General features: G+C 40.2%; 1 protein-coding gene across 2 annotated transcripts in view; it reads right to left on the bottom strand.

Annotated features, from left to right (window-relative positions):
- The window catches only part of HEATR3 (HEAT repeat containing 3), a 369,897-nt gene that overhangs the window by 323,061 nt on the left and 31,452 nt on the right, over positions 1-15,384 (bottom strand). For both annotated transcript variants that reach the window (XM_053699553.1, XM_053699552.1), the window contains exons 4-7: positions 15,080-15,189; positions 13,209-13,318; positions 12,638-12,778; positions 9,380-9,660 (exon numbers count right to left, since the gene is read on the bottom strand). In XM_053699553.1, the coding sequence (XP_053555528.1) occupies positions 9,380-9,660; positions 12,638-12,778; positions 13,209-13,318; positions 15,080-15,189 (642 nt within the window). The remainder of the gene's footprint in view (positions 1-9,379; positions 9,661-12,637; positions 12,779-13,208; positions 13,319-15,079; positions 15,190-15,384) is intronic.

Here is a 15,384-nt window from a genome sequence, read left to right as displayed (position 1 = left end):
CAGACGTTTGTGTAACAGAATGGACAGAGCTGAGATCTGTCCCTTTAATGAACTAGCAGATAAACCCTTTTCTAAACCTTCTTGTAGAAAAGACAATATCCTAGGAATCCTAACCTTACTCCAAGAGTAACCTTTGGATTCACACCAATATAGGTATTTACGCCATATCTTATGGTAAATCCTTCTGGTAACAGGCTTCCTAGCCTGTATTAAGGTATCAATAACTGACTCAGAAAACCCACGTCTTGATAAAATCAAGCGTTCAATTTCCAAGCAGTCAGCTTCAGAGAAGTTAGATTTTGATGTTTGAAAGGACCCTGTATCAGGAGATCCTGTTTCAGAGGTAGAGACCAAGGTGGACAGGATGACATGTCCACCAGGTCTGCATACCAAGTCCTGCGTGGCCATGCAGGTGCTATTAGAATCACTGATGCTCTCTCCTGTTTGATTCTGGCAATCAATCGAGGAAGCATCGGGAAGGGTGGAAACACGTAAGCCATCCTGAAGTCCCAAGGTGCTGTCAGGGCATCTATCAGGACTGCTCCTGGATCCCTGGATCTGGACCCGTAACGAGGAAGCTTGGCGTTCTGTCGAGACGCCATGAGATCTATCTCTGGTTTGCCCCAACGTCGAAGTATTTGGGCAAAGACCTCCGGATGAAGCTCCCACTCCCCCGGATGAAAAGTCTGACGACTTAAGAAATCCGCCTCCCAGTTCTCCACTCCCGGAATGTGGATTGCTGACAGGTGGCAAGAGTGAGACTCTGCCCAGCGAATTATTTTTGATACTTCCATCATCGCTAGGGAGCTTCTTGTCCCTCCCTGATGGTTGATGTAAGCTACCGTCGTGATGTTGTCCGACTGAAACCTGATGAACCCCCGAGTTGTCAACTGGGGCCAAGCCAGGAGGGCATTGAGAACTGCGCTCAATTCCAGAATGTTTATTGGCAGGAGACTCTCCTCCTGACTCCATTGTCCCTGAGCTTTCAGAGAATTCCAGACGGCACCCCAACCTAGAAGGCTGGCGTCTGTTGTTACAATTGTCCAGTCTGGTCTGCTGAATGGCATCCCCCTGGACAGATGTGGCCGAGAAAGCCACCATAGAAGAGAATTTCTGGTCACTTGATCCAGATTCAGAGAAGGGGACAAATCTGAGTAATCCCCATTCCACTGACTTAGCATGCACAGTTGCAGTGGTCTGAGGTGTAAGCGAGCAAAGGGAACTATGTCCATTGCCGCTACCATTAAGCCGATTACCTCCATGCATTGAGCCACTGACGGGTGTTGAATGGAATGAAGGGTGCGGCAAGCACTTTGAAGTCTTGTTAACCTGTCCTCTGTCAGGTAAATCTTCATTTCTACAGAATCTATAAGAGTCCCCAGGAAGGGAACTCTTGTGAGTGGAACGAGTGAACTTTTCTTTTCGTTCACCTTCCATCCATGTGACCTTAGAAAAGCCAGTACTAACTCTGTATGAGACTTGGCAGTTTGAAAGCTTGAAGCTTGTATCAGAATGTCGTCTAGGTACGGAGCTACCGAGATTCCCCGCGGTCTTAGTACCGCCAGAAGAGCACCCAGAACCTTTGTGAAGATTCTTGGAGCTGTAGCCAATCCGAATGGAAGAGCTACAAACTGGTAATGCCTGTCTAGGAAGGCAAACCTTAGATACCGGTAATGATCTTTGTGAATCGGTATGTGAAGGTAAGCATCCTTTAAATCCACTGTGGTCATGTACTGACCCTTTTGGATCATGGGTAAAATTGTCCGAATAGTCTCCATTTTGAACGATGGAACTCTTAGGAATTTGTTTAGGATCTTTAAATCCAGGATTGGTCTGAAAGTTCCCTCTTTTTTGGGAACCACAAACAGATTTGAGTAAAACCCTTGTCCCTGTTCCGACCGTGGAACTGGATGGATTACTCCCATTAACAAAAGTTCTTGTACGCAGCGTAGAAACGCCTCTTTCTTTGTTTGGTTTGTTGACAACCTTGACAGATGAAATCTCTCTCTTGGAGGAGAGTATTTGAAGTCCAGAAGGTATCCCTGAGATATTATCTCTAGCGCCCAGGGGTCCTGGACATCTCTTGCCCAAGCCTGGGCGAAGAGAGAAAGTCTGCCCCCCACTAGATCCGATCCCGGATCGGGGGCCCTCAATTCATGCTGTTTTAGGGGCAGCAGCAGGTTTCCTGGCCTGCTTGCCCTTGTTCCAAGACTGGTTAGGTCTCCAGCTTTGTCTGTAGCGAGCAACAGATCCTTCTTGTTTTGGAGCAGTGGAAGTTGATGCTGCTCCTGCTTTGAAATTCCGAAAGGAACGAAAATTAGACTGTCTAGCCTTAGGTTTGGCTCTGTCTTGAGGCAGGGCGTGGCCCTTACCTCCTGTAATGTCAGCGATAATTTCTTTCAAACCGGGCCCAAATAAGGTCTGCCCTTTGAAAGGTATATTAAGTAATTTGGACTTAGAAGTTACATCAGCTGACCAGGATTTTAGCCACAGTGCTCTGCGCGCCTGAATGGCGAATCCGGAATTCTTAGCCGTAAGTTTAGTTAAATGTACTACGGCTTCCGAAATGAATGAATTAGCTAACTTAAGGATTCTAAGCCTGTCCGTAATGTCGTCCAGAGTAGCTGAACTAAGGTTGTCTTCCAGAGACTCAATCCAGAATGCCGCTGCAGCCGTGACCGGCGCAATGCATGCAAGGGGTTGCAATATAAAACCTTGTTGAACAAACATTTTCTTAAGGTAACCCTCTAACTTTTTATCCATTGGATCTGAAAAGGCACAGCTATCCTCCACCGGGATAGTGGTACGCTTAGCTAAAGTAGAAACTGCTCCCTCCACCTTAGGGACCGTTTGCCATAAGTCCCGTGTGGTGGTGTCTATTGGGAACATCTTTATAAATATCGGAGGGGGTGAGAACGGCACACCGGGTCTATCCCACTCCTTAGTAATAATTTCAGTTAGTCTCTTAGGTATAGGAAAAACGTCAGTACTTGTTGGTACAGCAAAATATTTATCCAACCTACACATTTTCTCTGGTATTGCAACTGTGTTACAATCATTCAGAGCCGCTAACACCTCCCCTAGTAATACACGGAGGTTTTCCAGCTTAAATTTAAAATTTGAAATATCTGAATCCAATCTGTTTGGATCAGAACCGTCAGCCGCAGAATGAAGCTCTCCGTCCTCATGTTCTGCAAGTTGTGACGCAGTATCTGACATGGCCCTAGCATTATCAGCGCACTCTGTTCTCACCCCAGAGTGATCACGCTTGCCTCTTAGCTCTGGTAATTTAGCCAAAACCTCAGTCATAACAGTAGCCATATCTTGTAATGTTATTTGTAATGGCCGCCCAGATGTACTGGGCGCCACAATATCGCGCACCTCCCGAGCGGGAGATGCAGGTACTGTCACGTGAGGCGAGTTAGTCGGCATAACTCTCCCCTCGTTGTTTGGTGAAATTTGTTCAATTTGTACAGATTGACTTTTATTTAAAGTAGCATCAATACAGTTAGTACATAAATTTCTATTGGGCTCCACTTTGGCGTTAGCACAAATAGTACAGGTCTCATCCTCTGAATCAGACATGTTTAACACACTAGCAACTAAACTTGCAACTTGGAAATATTATTCAAGTAAAATACAATGAAAAACGTCCTGTGCCTAAGAAGCACAGAAAGATATACGACAGTTGAAATCAATAAACTGAAAAGGTTACAGCATCAAACTTTGTAAAAACAAAACACAATTTTAGCAAAGGCTTGTTCCCATTAGCAAAGAATAACTAACCCTGATGGCATAAAAAAGTTAAAGAATAAACGTTTTTTTATCACAGTCAACTACAATCTCACAGCTCTGTTGTGAAGATTACTTCCCTCAAACAAGCTTTGAAGACCCCTGAGTTCTGTAAGATGAACCGGAACATGCAGGAAAAAACAATGAGCTTCTGACTGAAATTTTTTATGCGTAGCAAAAGCGCCAAAAAAAGGCCCCTCCCCCTCACACACAACAGTGAGAGAGATCAGTAAACTGTCAGAATTAGATCAAGCAACTGCCAAGTGGAAAAATAGTGCCCAAACATTTTATTCACCCAGTACCTCAGAAAATGAAAACGATTTTACATTCCAGCAAAAACGTTTAACATAAATTAAGAGTTATTAAAAAGCCTGTTGCTTGCAAGTCTTATATACACAGTGTAATTCCAGTGAAGTACCATTCCCCAGAATACTCAAATGTAAAATATACATACATGATATTATATTGGTATGGCAGGATTTTCTCATCAATTCCATTGTCAGAAAATAAAAGCTGCTACATACCTCTTTGCAGATTAATCTGCCCGCTGTCCCCTGATCTGAAGTTTACCTCTCCTCAGATGGCCGAGAAACAGCAATATGATCTTAACTACTCCGGCTAAAATCATAGAAAAAACTCTGGTAGATTCTTCTTCAAATTCTACCAGAGAAGGAATAACACACTCCGGTGCTATTAAAAATAACAAACTTTTGATTGAAGAAATAAAACTAAATAAAATCCCCATAGTCCTCTCACACATCCTATCTAGTCGTTGGGTGCAAGAGAATGACTGGGAGTGACGTAGAGGGGAGGAGCTATATGCAGCTCTGCTGGGTGAATCCTCTTGCACTTCCTGTTGGGGAGGAGTAATATCCCAGAAGTAATGATGACCCGTGGACTGATCACACTTAACAGAAGAAATTAGGCTTATTTTTAGCCTTAAAAGACCTATCCTGAGGAAGGGCGTGGCCCTTTCCCCCGGTGATGTCTGAAATAATCTCTTTCAAATAAGGACCAAACAGTGTTTTACCCTTGAAAGGGATGTTAAGCAATTTTGTCTTGGAAGACACATCCGCTGACCAAGACTTTAGCCAAAGCGCTCTGCGCGCCACGATAGCAAACCCTGAATTCTTCGCCGCTAATCTAGCTAATTGCAAAGCGGCATCTAAAATAAAAGAGTTAGCCAATTTAAGTGCATGAACTCTGTCCATAACCTCCTCATACGAAGATTCTTTATTGAGCGACTTTTCTAGTTCTTCGAACCAGAAACACGCTGCCGTAGTGACAGGAACAATGCATGAAATTGGTTGTAGAAGGTAACCTTGCTGAACAAACATCTTTTTAAGCAAACCCTCTAATTTTTTATCCATAGGATCTTTAAAAGCACAACTATCTTCTATGGGAATAGTAGTGCGTTTGTTTAGAGTAGAGACCGCCCCCTCGACCTTGGGGACTGTCTGCCATAAGTCCTTTCTGGGGTCGACTATAGGAAATAATTTCTTAAATATAGGGGGAGGAACAAAAGGTATGCCGGGCCTTTCCCACTCCTTATTTACTATGTCCGCCACCCGCTTGGGTATAGTAAAAGCATCGGGGGGCACCGGAACCTCTAGGAACTTGTCCATCTTACATAATTTCTCTGGAATGACCAAATTGTCACAATCATCCAGAGTAGATAATACCTCCTTAAGCAGATGCGCGGAGATGTTCTAATTTAAATTTAAATGTTACAACATCAGGTTCAGCTTGTTGAGAAATTTTTCCTGAATCTGAAATTTCTCCCTCAGACAAAACCTCCCTCCTGGCCCCTTCAGATTGGTGTGAGGGTATGTCAGAACCGTTATCATCAGCGTCCTCTTGCTCTTCAGTGTTTAAAACAGAGCAATCGCGCTTTCTCTGATAAGTAGGCATATTAGATAAAATGTTTGCAATAGAATTATCCATAACAGCCGTTAATTGTTGCATGGTAATAAGTATTGGCGCACTAGATGTACTAGGGGCCTCTTGTGTGGGCAAAACTGGTGTAGACACAGAAGGGGATGATGCAGTACCATGCTTACTCCCCTCATTTGAGGAATCATCTTGGGCAATATTATTATCTGTGGCATCATTGTCCCTACTTTGTTTGGACACTATGTCACAATTATCACATATATTTAAATGGGGAGAAACCTTGGCTTTCATACATATAGAACATCGCTTATCTGATGGTTCAGACATGTTAAACAGGCTTAAACTTGTCAACAAAGCACAAAAAACGTTTTAAAATAAAACCGTTACTGTCACTTTAAATTTTAAACAGAACACACTTTATTACTGAATATGCGAAAAAGCATGAAGGAATTGTTCAAAATTCACCAAAATTTCACCACAGTGTCTTAAAGCCTTAAAAGTATTGCACACCAAATTTGAAAGCTTTAACCCTTAAAATAACGGAACCAGAGCCGTTTTTACATTTAACCCCTATACAGTCCCAGGTATCTGCTTTGCTGAGACCCAACCAAGCCCAGAGGGGAATACGATACCAAATGACGCCTTCTATAAGCTTTTTCAGTGGTTCTTAGCTCCTCACACATGCATCTGCATGCCTTGCTTTCCAAAAACAACTGCGCATTAGTGGAGCGAAAATGAGGCTCTGCCTATGACTAGAAAAGGCCCCCATCTGAAAAAGGTGTCCATACAGTGCCTGCCGTTTTTTAACAACAATCCCCAAGATTATAATAACTATTAAGAGTTATAATCTGCCAAATATGCTTAGCAAAGTAATCGTTTTAGCCCAGAAAAATGTCTACCAGTTTTTTAAGCCCTTATAAAGCCCTTTATTCTTTTACTTAATCTAAGAAAATGGCTTACCGGTCCCCATAGGGGAAATGACAGCCTTCCAGCATTACAAAGTCTTGTTAGAAATGTGGCCAGTCATACCTCAGGCAGAAAAGTCTGCCAACTGCTTCCCCCAACTGAAGTTACTTCATCTCAACAGTCCTGTGTGGAAACAGCAATCGATTTTAGTAACGTTTGCTAAAATCATCTTCCTCTTACAAACAGAAATCTTCATCTCTTTTCTGTTTCAGAGTAAATAGTACATACCAGCACTATTTTAAAATAACAAACACTTGATTGAAGGATAAAACTACATTTAAACACCAAAAAACTCTGAGCCATCTCCGTGGAGATGTTGCCTGTGCAACGGCAAAGAGAATGACTGGGGTAGGCGGAGCCTAGGAGGGATCATGTGACCAGCTTTGCTGGGCTCTTTGCCATTTCCTGTTGGGGAAGAGAATATCCCACAAGTAAGGATGACGCCGTGGACCGGACACACCTATGTTGGAGAAAAGGCAGTAAATCAAACAAAATTTTTACAGTGTATGTAATAGGTTAGCAGAGCATTGCACCCACTTGCAAATGGATGATTAACCCCTTAATGCAAAAAACGGATAAAAAAAAAACGAAATAAATGTTTTTGAAACCGTCACAACAACTGCCACAGCTCAGCTGTGGCCCTACCTTCCTCAATAAACATCTTTTGAAGCCTTTAGAGCCCTTCAGAGATGTCCTATAGCATGCAGGGGACTGCTGAGGGAAGCTGAATGTCTCTGTCTGTAATTTTAACTGCGCAAAAAAAGCTCTAAAATAGGCCCCTCCCACTCATACTACAACAGTGGAAAGCCTCAGGAAACTGTTTCTAGGCAAAAATCAAGCCAGCCATGTGGAAAAAACTAGGCCCCAATAAGTTTTATCACCAAAGCATATATAAAAACGATTAAACATGCCAGCAAACGTTTTATATTGCCATATTATCAGAGTATATATATCTCTGGTAGTAAGCCTGATACAAGTCGCTATTAAATCACTGTTTTTAGGCTTAACTTACATTAATCAGGTACCAGCAGCATTTTCTAGTCCCTAGAAAAACTTAAAACTGCACATACCTCAATAGCAGGATAACCTGCACACCATTCTCCCTCTGAAGTTACCTCACTCCTCAGACATATGTGAGAACAGCAGTGGATCTTTGTTACAAGCTGCTAAGATCATAGAAAAACGCAGGCAGATTCTTCTTCTAAATACTGCCTGAGATAAAATAGTACAACTCCGGTACTATTTGAAAATAACAAACTTTTGATTGAAGAAAAAACTAACTATATTTTACCACTCTCCTCTTACTACCTCCATCTTTGTTGAGAGTTGCAAGAGAATGACTGGATATGGCAGTTAGGGGTGGAGCTATGTAGCAGCTCTGCTGTGGGTGTCCTCTTGCAACTTCCTGTTGGGAAGGAGAATATCCCACAAGTAATGGATGATCCGTGGACTGGATACACCTTACAAGAGAAAAAGGCATGCTGAGTAATCCTTTTCCTCAGACTAAGGCATACAGGGCAGCAAAATACATGGGAGGCACAGTGAGAATTATGTCCCACAAGTTCCCATTGCTCTAAAGCCACCAAAGCCCTACTGAAGGGACTGATACGGCTACACCCTAGAACAAAGCAGCACAATCTTGCACTACTTTAAAAATAATAAACACTTGATTGAAGAATGTTTTCTAACACCTCACTTTGCCACTTCATATCACTAACGTAGGCAAAGAGAATGACTGGAGTGGTGTAATGCTCGTGGGATATTCCTCTATCCGACCGAACTCGGCCAGTAGTCTTGTTATCCCGGCGTCGAGCCGGAATAATAGGGAATATCCCAGAGCAGAGAAAGTTACTAAGATGAGGAGAGCGGCACTCACCACAGGCAGGACGGTCCCCAGCGACAACGGCACAGCAGTCCAAGGACACACCACTAAAATGGTCAGACAAGCATGGTTCGGCAACAGTAAAGCAGTCAAAAGGCACACCACTAGAATGGTCAAGGCAGGCAGGGTTTGGCAACAATCAGTCCATCAATTTAGGGGTTAAACAGGCAGAATAGTCAGACAGGCAGAGTAGTCAGCAATTCAGGCAGCAACAATGATCAGTCCAGCAGTTAAGGGGTTAAGGCAGGTAGCGTAGTCGGTAAACAGGCAGGTTCAGCAACAATGGTATAGAACGATCTGTCACACCCAGGAGCACACAGACTAATATCTATACTTGGGCAGTGACAGATCGTTAGTGCAGGGTTTAAATAGGCGCAGGATTCGCGCCAGAGAGCTCCGAGCAGCATCAGAAGCGTGCGCCGATGACGTCAATGCCGCACGCATCAAGAGCCGACACTGCCCCTGGCAATGAGCAGGAAGGAGACGCTGCGCCCCTAGAAACGGCTAGAGCGGCGCGACAAGTGGGAGGGAAGGGAGGAGCTACTTAACAGCTTTGCTGTGGTTCTCTTTGCCGCCTCCTGCTGACCAGGAGGTGAATATCCCATTAGTAATTAAGATGATCCGTGGACTCATCGTGTCATAAAAAAAAAATAGCGTTCTGCCGTGGGCTGTCTGAGGCGCTCAGAGCGCCGAGTGCTTCAGACAAATAAAGGAACTTTCAGCATGAAGTATTTTATACTTCATGACTGAAAGTCCTTTTTATTTGTTCCACTGGTAAATCCTAGTGTTTCAAAAAATGCTAGGATTTACTCACTTTAATGAGAAAAATATTGATTTAAAACTCACAGGAAGCAGATCAGAAATATCAGCCCGTTTATCTTCTTTAACTGGCCTATCCAGCATTTCTTCATCTTCATTCAGAGTGGCTTCTCCCAGGATGGCGGCAGCCTCCTCAGTATCAGACTGTAGGACAGCAGCTGTTAAATGCTTGGACTCTGCTTCTTTCATCTGACCAATGAAATGCCCCGCATCCACAGACAGAACCTCAGAGAGAATCCTCAGGATGGCATTAATAGAGTCTGCCTGAGCAGAGGAAGGAATTCTTTCCTTCAGATTCCAGACTGAACCTGTGGAGATGCAAACTATTAGTGTCACTAACTACTCTTGATACCTTTAGGGTGGCATCTAAAGTTAATACAGATACCAGTGAAGGAGTGGTTATATAGAAGAGAAAATTATCTCCATTCCTCAATGATTCTCATTGGAGCAGTTTTTATATGCTTCATCTTCTAAGGTTATTCAGTTGCTTAAATATAGTTATAAACTGGCCTGTCCTAGACTATGGGCATCCATAACGTCATAAAGGCTATACATATTTTAAGGGACAGTCTACAATAGAATTTTTAAAGTTTTACAAGATAGATAATCCCTTTATTACCCATTCCCCAGTTTTGCATAACCAACACAGTTATATTAATACACGTTTTACCTCTGCGATTACTTTGTATCTAAGCATCTTCGGACAACCCCCTGATCAGACTTTTTATTTATTATATATTGATTTTAATTTTAGCCAGTTAGTGATGTGTGCAGAAATTTAGAGGTTTAAATGATATAAATTATATTAATATAACAATGCTGGGGAATGCGTAGTGAAGGTATTTATCTTTTTAAACTATTTTTTTTAAACTAATTAGTTATTAGTGTAGCCTGCCCTTTAAGAAAAAGAAACAGACATAAAAATTTATTAATACAGGATTTTAAAACTAGACATCTTTTACCTTGTATAAGTCACAATATTTTATTACATTTTTCAAACAATGAAAGATTTAACTACAATGTATCTTGGCATCCCATTACCTTTTGTGGTAGTGAGTTTCAGAGTAAGCAATGGACAGTGTTAAAAATATAAATTTTTCATATACCCCATTTGAAATCAGACAGAGCATAGAATTAAAAACAACTTTCCAATACACATCAATTACCAATTTTGCTTCACTCTCTTGGTATCCTTTGTTTAATGGAGCAGCAAAGCACTACTGGGAGCTAGCTGAATACATCAGTAATAAATTGAGCAGTGTGTGCGCAACTGAGTGTCAGAAGCTGTGTATGACTAATTATGAATAAAAGAAAAACATTTTTTTGGTATTTAATTGATTTAAAAAAAAAAAAAAAAATCTATACTTTTTAAATACTTTGTTAATAAACAAGCATCCTTGTAAAACTATTCAATATGAAATGTTTGATAAAAATCCACAGAAGTAGAAAAAATCCCAATTGTAAAAAACAAACAAAAAAAACACATCAACAGTTGTAGAAAAAAGCATCCCTTGTATGGTCCAAACAATATTTGTCCACTAATATACAGTACACTGGTTATACAAATTAGTAGTGATCGATCCTTGATCTGTAAAACAGATTAAGTGAGTACTCACAATTGTATTATCAGTGTGTCTCCTGTTTCAAATCATATCTTACTACCGACTTTCTCCCCTCATGTGTTGATAGTGGTGCAGCGTGTCTTTAGCCCAGCCGTCCAAGCTCTGCGTCTGACCAGCTTACTGATAATAGATCTGTAAATCTTTAATTTTTTGAGTACGGTGTCCTCTTTGAGACAAACTTCCACACAGATATTATCCAACTCTTCAAAAAGGTTGATTAGTGATGAATGGCAACCGGTTTCGGCTGTCCTGAGCCTCTCTCAAGCCATGAATACTGAATATTTTTAGATAATATTTTTACAAGGATCCTTGTGTATTAAAGTATTTATAAAGTATAGAGACATTTTTAAATATAATATAATATATTTAGTTATAATTAGTCATACACAGCTTCTGACACTCAAGAGTGGCACACACACTGCTCAATTTATATCTGTATCCATTTGCAAAGGCCTGAGGGGATTCTTTTAAAGTGTGTTGCGCATAGTGGTGTAATTTTTCTCTAGCGCAGATTCTTGAATTAAAGGGATTCTAAACCCCTGTCTTCTAATAATCCCTAAAACCTACTTTTTCTTAATAATAATAATAAAAAAAAAAAAAAAAAAAAGTTGTACAAGCTTAAAGATCGTTTAGCAATGATCGTCTGCATTATATAGCAGTGAGATCTGATCCAATTCAGAGACGATCGTTGCTAAACGATCGCTAAGCTTGTACAGGATTTGTCAGCCCTTAGTGATTTACATTTACAGCCAGGAGGAGAGGTTTAGAAAAGCAGAAATCTTCTGCACAGAGAGTATATGCAGCGTCACAACCTCACCCTCCCTCAGGTTAAAAATTATTTATTTACACTGATAATGTTGTCTGCAGCCCTGCACTGCAAACGGCTTTTCTTACAATATAAAACTTGTGGCCAGTTTGAAGTATAAAACTGTGGGGGGGGGGGGGGAGTTAAAAACATAAATCAGTACTAAATAAACATTTTATTTAGGTTCTGTTGCATAATAATATGTGTATATACATAAATGGGGAAATCTAATACATTTATACTCTGACTAATAAATCTGTATCTTCAGTCAATGCAGCTTATACATTAGGTGTGTGTGAGTGAGACAGTCACGCATTATGAGCATGTGACTACTGTGCTACTGAAAAGTAGATTACAATATGGCAGCTTACATAGGAGAATCAAGCACTGGATCAATGCTGTACTTCAAAACAATCTCAACAGTTTGGGGTAAGAGTAACAGATAAAATAGACAGCAGTGATAGTTTTATTATTTTTATTAATAAGAAAAAGTAGGTTTTTAGCTATTTTCTTCAGTCCCTTTAACCTTTTATTGAACATCAGTAAGACAATGAAAAGAGGAATATAGGTGCGGCCACCAATCAGCAGCTAGCTCCAAGTAGTGCATTGCTGCTCCTGAGCCTACCTAGGTATGCTTTTCAACAAAAAGGATATCAAGAGAACAAAGCAAAATACATAATAGAAGTAAATTGGTAAAGTAGTTTAAAATTACATGCTCTATCTGAATCCTGAGGGAAATAAAAGGGACATAAAATTGGGTTTCATGTCCCTTTAACTACGTATATAAACCATTCCAATAACAATTATATTTGTAGAATAATTATATACAAGGTCTACATGTTAAATTTTAGCCTGTACCTGCAACTAATATCCGTAAGAGGCCCATTTCAGCTGAAGAAGAGGAGGCCAGCATCACTGCCTCTAGAGTTTGCAGTAAAGAGGTATCCAAAGAGGCCAGAAGATCAGGGTTATCTTCTGTAACTGTATGCAGACAGTGTGCTGTGGGTTAAAGCAAATGCTGTGAGAGAATGCTAAAAAATATTTTTTTATATTGCTTAGAAAACCATCTTCAGTAGATTAAAGAAGAATCTGCACATTTATAATAAAACAAAAATGAGGTCCACTACAGTAAATAAGACTTCCCTTACAAAGTGTTTTTGAAATTTAAATCCATTAGTGAATATTTGACACACAATGTTTACACTTTTCAAAATCATTGTGTGGCACAAAAAATTCCCCTGCACTACGGGCGGAAATGAAATTGGTTATTGCAATCAAAATGTATGTATGTATCTATGTATGTATGTATCTATGTATGTATGTATCTATGTATGTATGTATCTATGTATGTATGTATGTATGTATGTATGTATGTATGTATGTATGTATGTATGTATGTATATACACACACATTTATTGTAAAACTTACCTGCAGAAATGGACAGCTCCATGTTACTGGAAAATCTGCTCAAACACTGTATAACTATATCCACACAGTTCTCTTTGTTGAAGACAGACAATGCTTTACTGCTGCTCTCACTAAAATAATAAAAGTGGAGCAAAATAGTTATGAATGAAACCCAAAAAAAAAATGCTAGTGATGGTAAATCCTAGCATTTGTGAAACGCTAGGACTTACCAGTGCAACAAATAATGGGGACTTTCAGTCATGAAGCATAAAATATTTCATGCTGAAAGTTCCTTTGTCTGCAGCGTTCAGTGCTGAGCGCCTCAGGCCACCTGCAGCAGAACTCTACTTTATTCAATAGGGTGACGTTTCCACCGCTTAGCCACTCACTGAAAAATAGTGTTCTGCCGTGGGCGGCCTGAGGCACTCAGCACTGAATGCTGCAGACAAAGGAACTTACAGCATGAAGTATTTTATACTTCATGACTGAAAGTCCCCGTTATTTGTTGCACTGTTAAATCCTAGCATTTCAAAAACACTAGGATTTACCATCACTTTAGGCAAGTGTTTTTCGTGTGCAACTAAAATGGGACTTCCACAGCATTACTAGTATTAAAAAAAAAAAAAAAAAAAAAGAGACTCCTGTCAATATAGGAAAATGCTGCTATATGAAAATATGAAATTAAATATTTTTTTATTAAAAAAAATTTTCTAAAATGCACATAGTAAGTAGTAAAAATGGAGTCAATATCTCAAACACACATTTTATTGTTTGCCATCTTTAGGGACAGGTAGATAATTGTTTGCCATTTTATCACAAATGAGTAGTAATGGCATAGTTGTGTGACCCTGCACTAGAATTGGGGTATCATACTTCATTGTGGCCACCATTACCACAATGACCTCCTGTAAATCTGAGGGTGGAGTGACTCAATTTTACAAAGGGAATTTCATTTTTCACATGAAGGCTCTCATACTCCTATAATTAAAGGGACAGTCAAGTCCAAAAAAATATTTCAAGATTCAAATAGGGCATGGAATTTTAAACAACTTTCCAATTTACTTTTATCACCAATTTTGCTTTGTTCTCTTGGTATTATTAGCTGAAAGCTAAACCTAGGAGGGTCATATGCTAATTTCTTAGACCTTGAAGGCCGCCTCTAATCTGAAGCATTTTGACAGTTTTTCACCACTAGAGGGCGTTAGTTCATGTGTTTCATATAGAATAGATAACATTGAGCTCATGCACGTGAATTTACCGAGGAGTGAGCACTGATTGGCTAAAATGCAAGTCTGTCAAAAGAACTGAAATAAGGGGGCAGTCTGCAGTGGCTTAGATACAAGGTCATCACAGAGGTAAAACGTGTATTATTAGAACTGTGTTGGTTATTCAAAACTGGGGAATGGGTAATTTTAGGGATTATCTAATCTTTTAAAACAACAAAAATTCTGGTGTTGACTGTCCCTTTAAATCAGATAGGGGCTTTAGAATAGTCCCTATCCACCACCACCACCTGGTTTCTAGTGGTACAGGTAATCACTATTTTAAATGATGATCATCTTCATCCTACGGGGAAATACAGGCCCCTCCCCCTCAGGGTAAATATTTCATAGACTGTTGCAGGCCAATGACATTTTTACAGGGATCACCTTCATCTGAACACTCCTTTTCAAATGAGAGATCTATTATCCCTGTAAGTTGTCTGGGGACTACAATATAGGCTTTTAAAGCCTTCTAATATAAATGATTGCATCAGTAGGTACTTCCTTGTTCCCTATAATATCATCACACATGGATGTGGTGACATCAAAAGAAGTTATGTACACTACCAAGCATATATTCTTTATTAGGTACATTTTTCAATATTTAAAGGGAAATTAAAATTATCTTACCACACGTTCCACAATACGTTGATTGCTTCATTAGCTATCTCGTCTACGTAATTTTTTGGACAATCTGTGTTCATACCAGACTTCAAATCGGCATCTAAACCCGTGGCACACTGAATGAGAAAAGATACAAGAGACAAGACATAGGACGGTATAGAATAGCCACAATTCTAGTTCAAGAAAAAAGGAAATTTATGCTTACCTGATAAATTTATTTCTTTTACGATATGACGAGTCCACGGATTTCATCCTTACTTATGGGATATTGCCTCCTGGTCAGCAGGAGGAGGCAAAGAGCACCACAGCAG

Source organism: Bombina bombina, chromosome 1 (genome assembly GCF_027579735.1).
Source record: "Bombina bombina isolate aBomBom1 chromosome 1, aBomBom1.pri, whole genome shotgun sequence".
NCBI lineage: Eukaryota > Metazoa > Chordata > Amphibia > Anura > Bombinatoridae > Bombina > Bombina bombina.
Note: the sequence above shows the minus strand (reverse complement) of the source record. Positions and strands in the feature narration are given on the sequence as shown.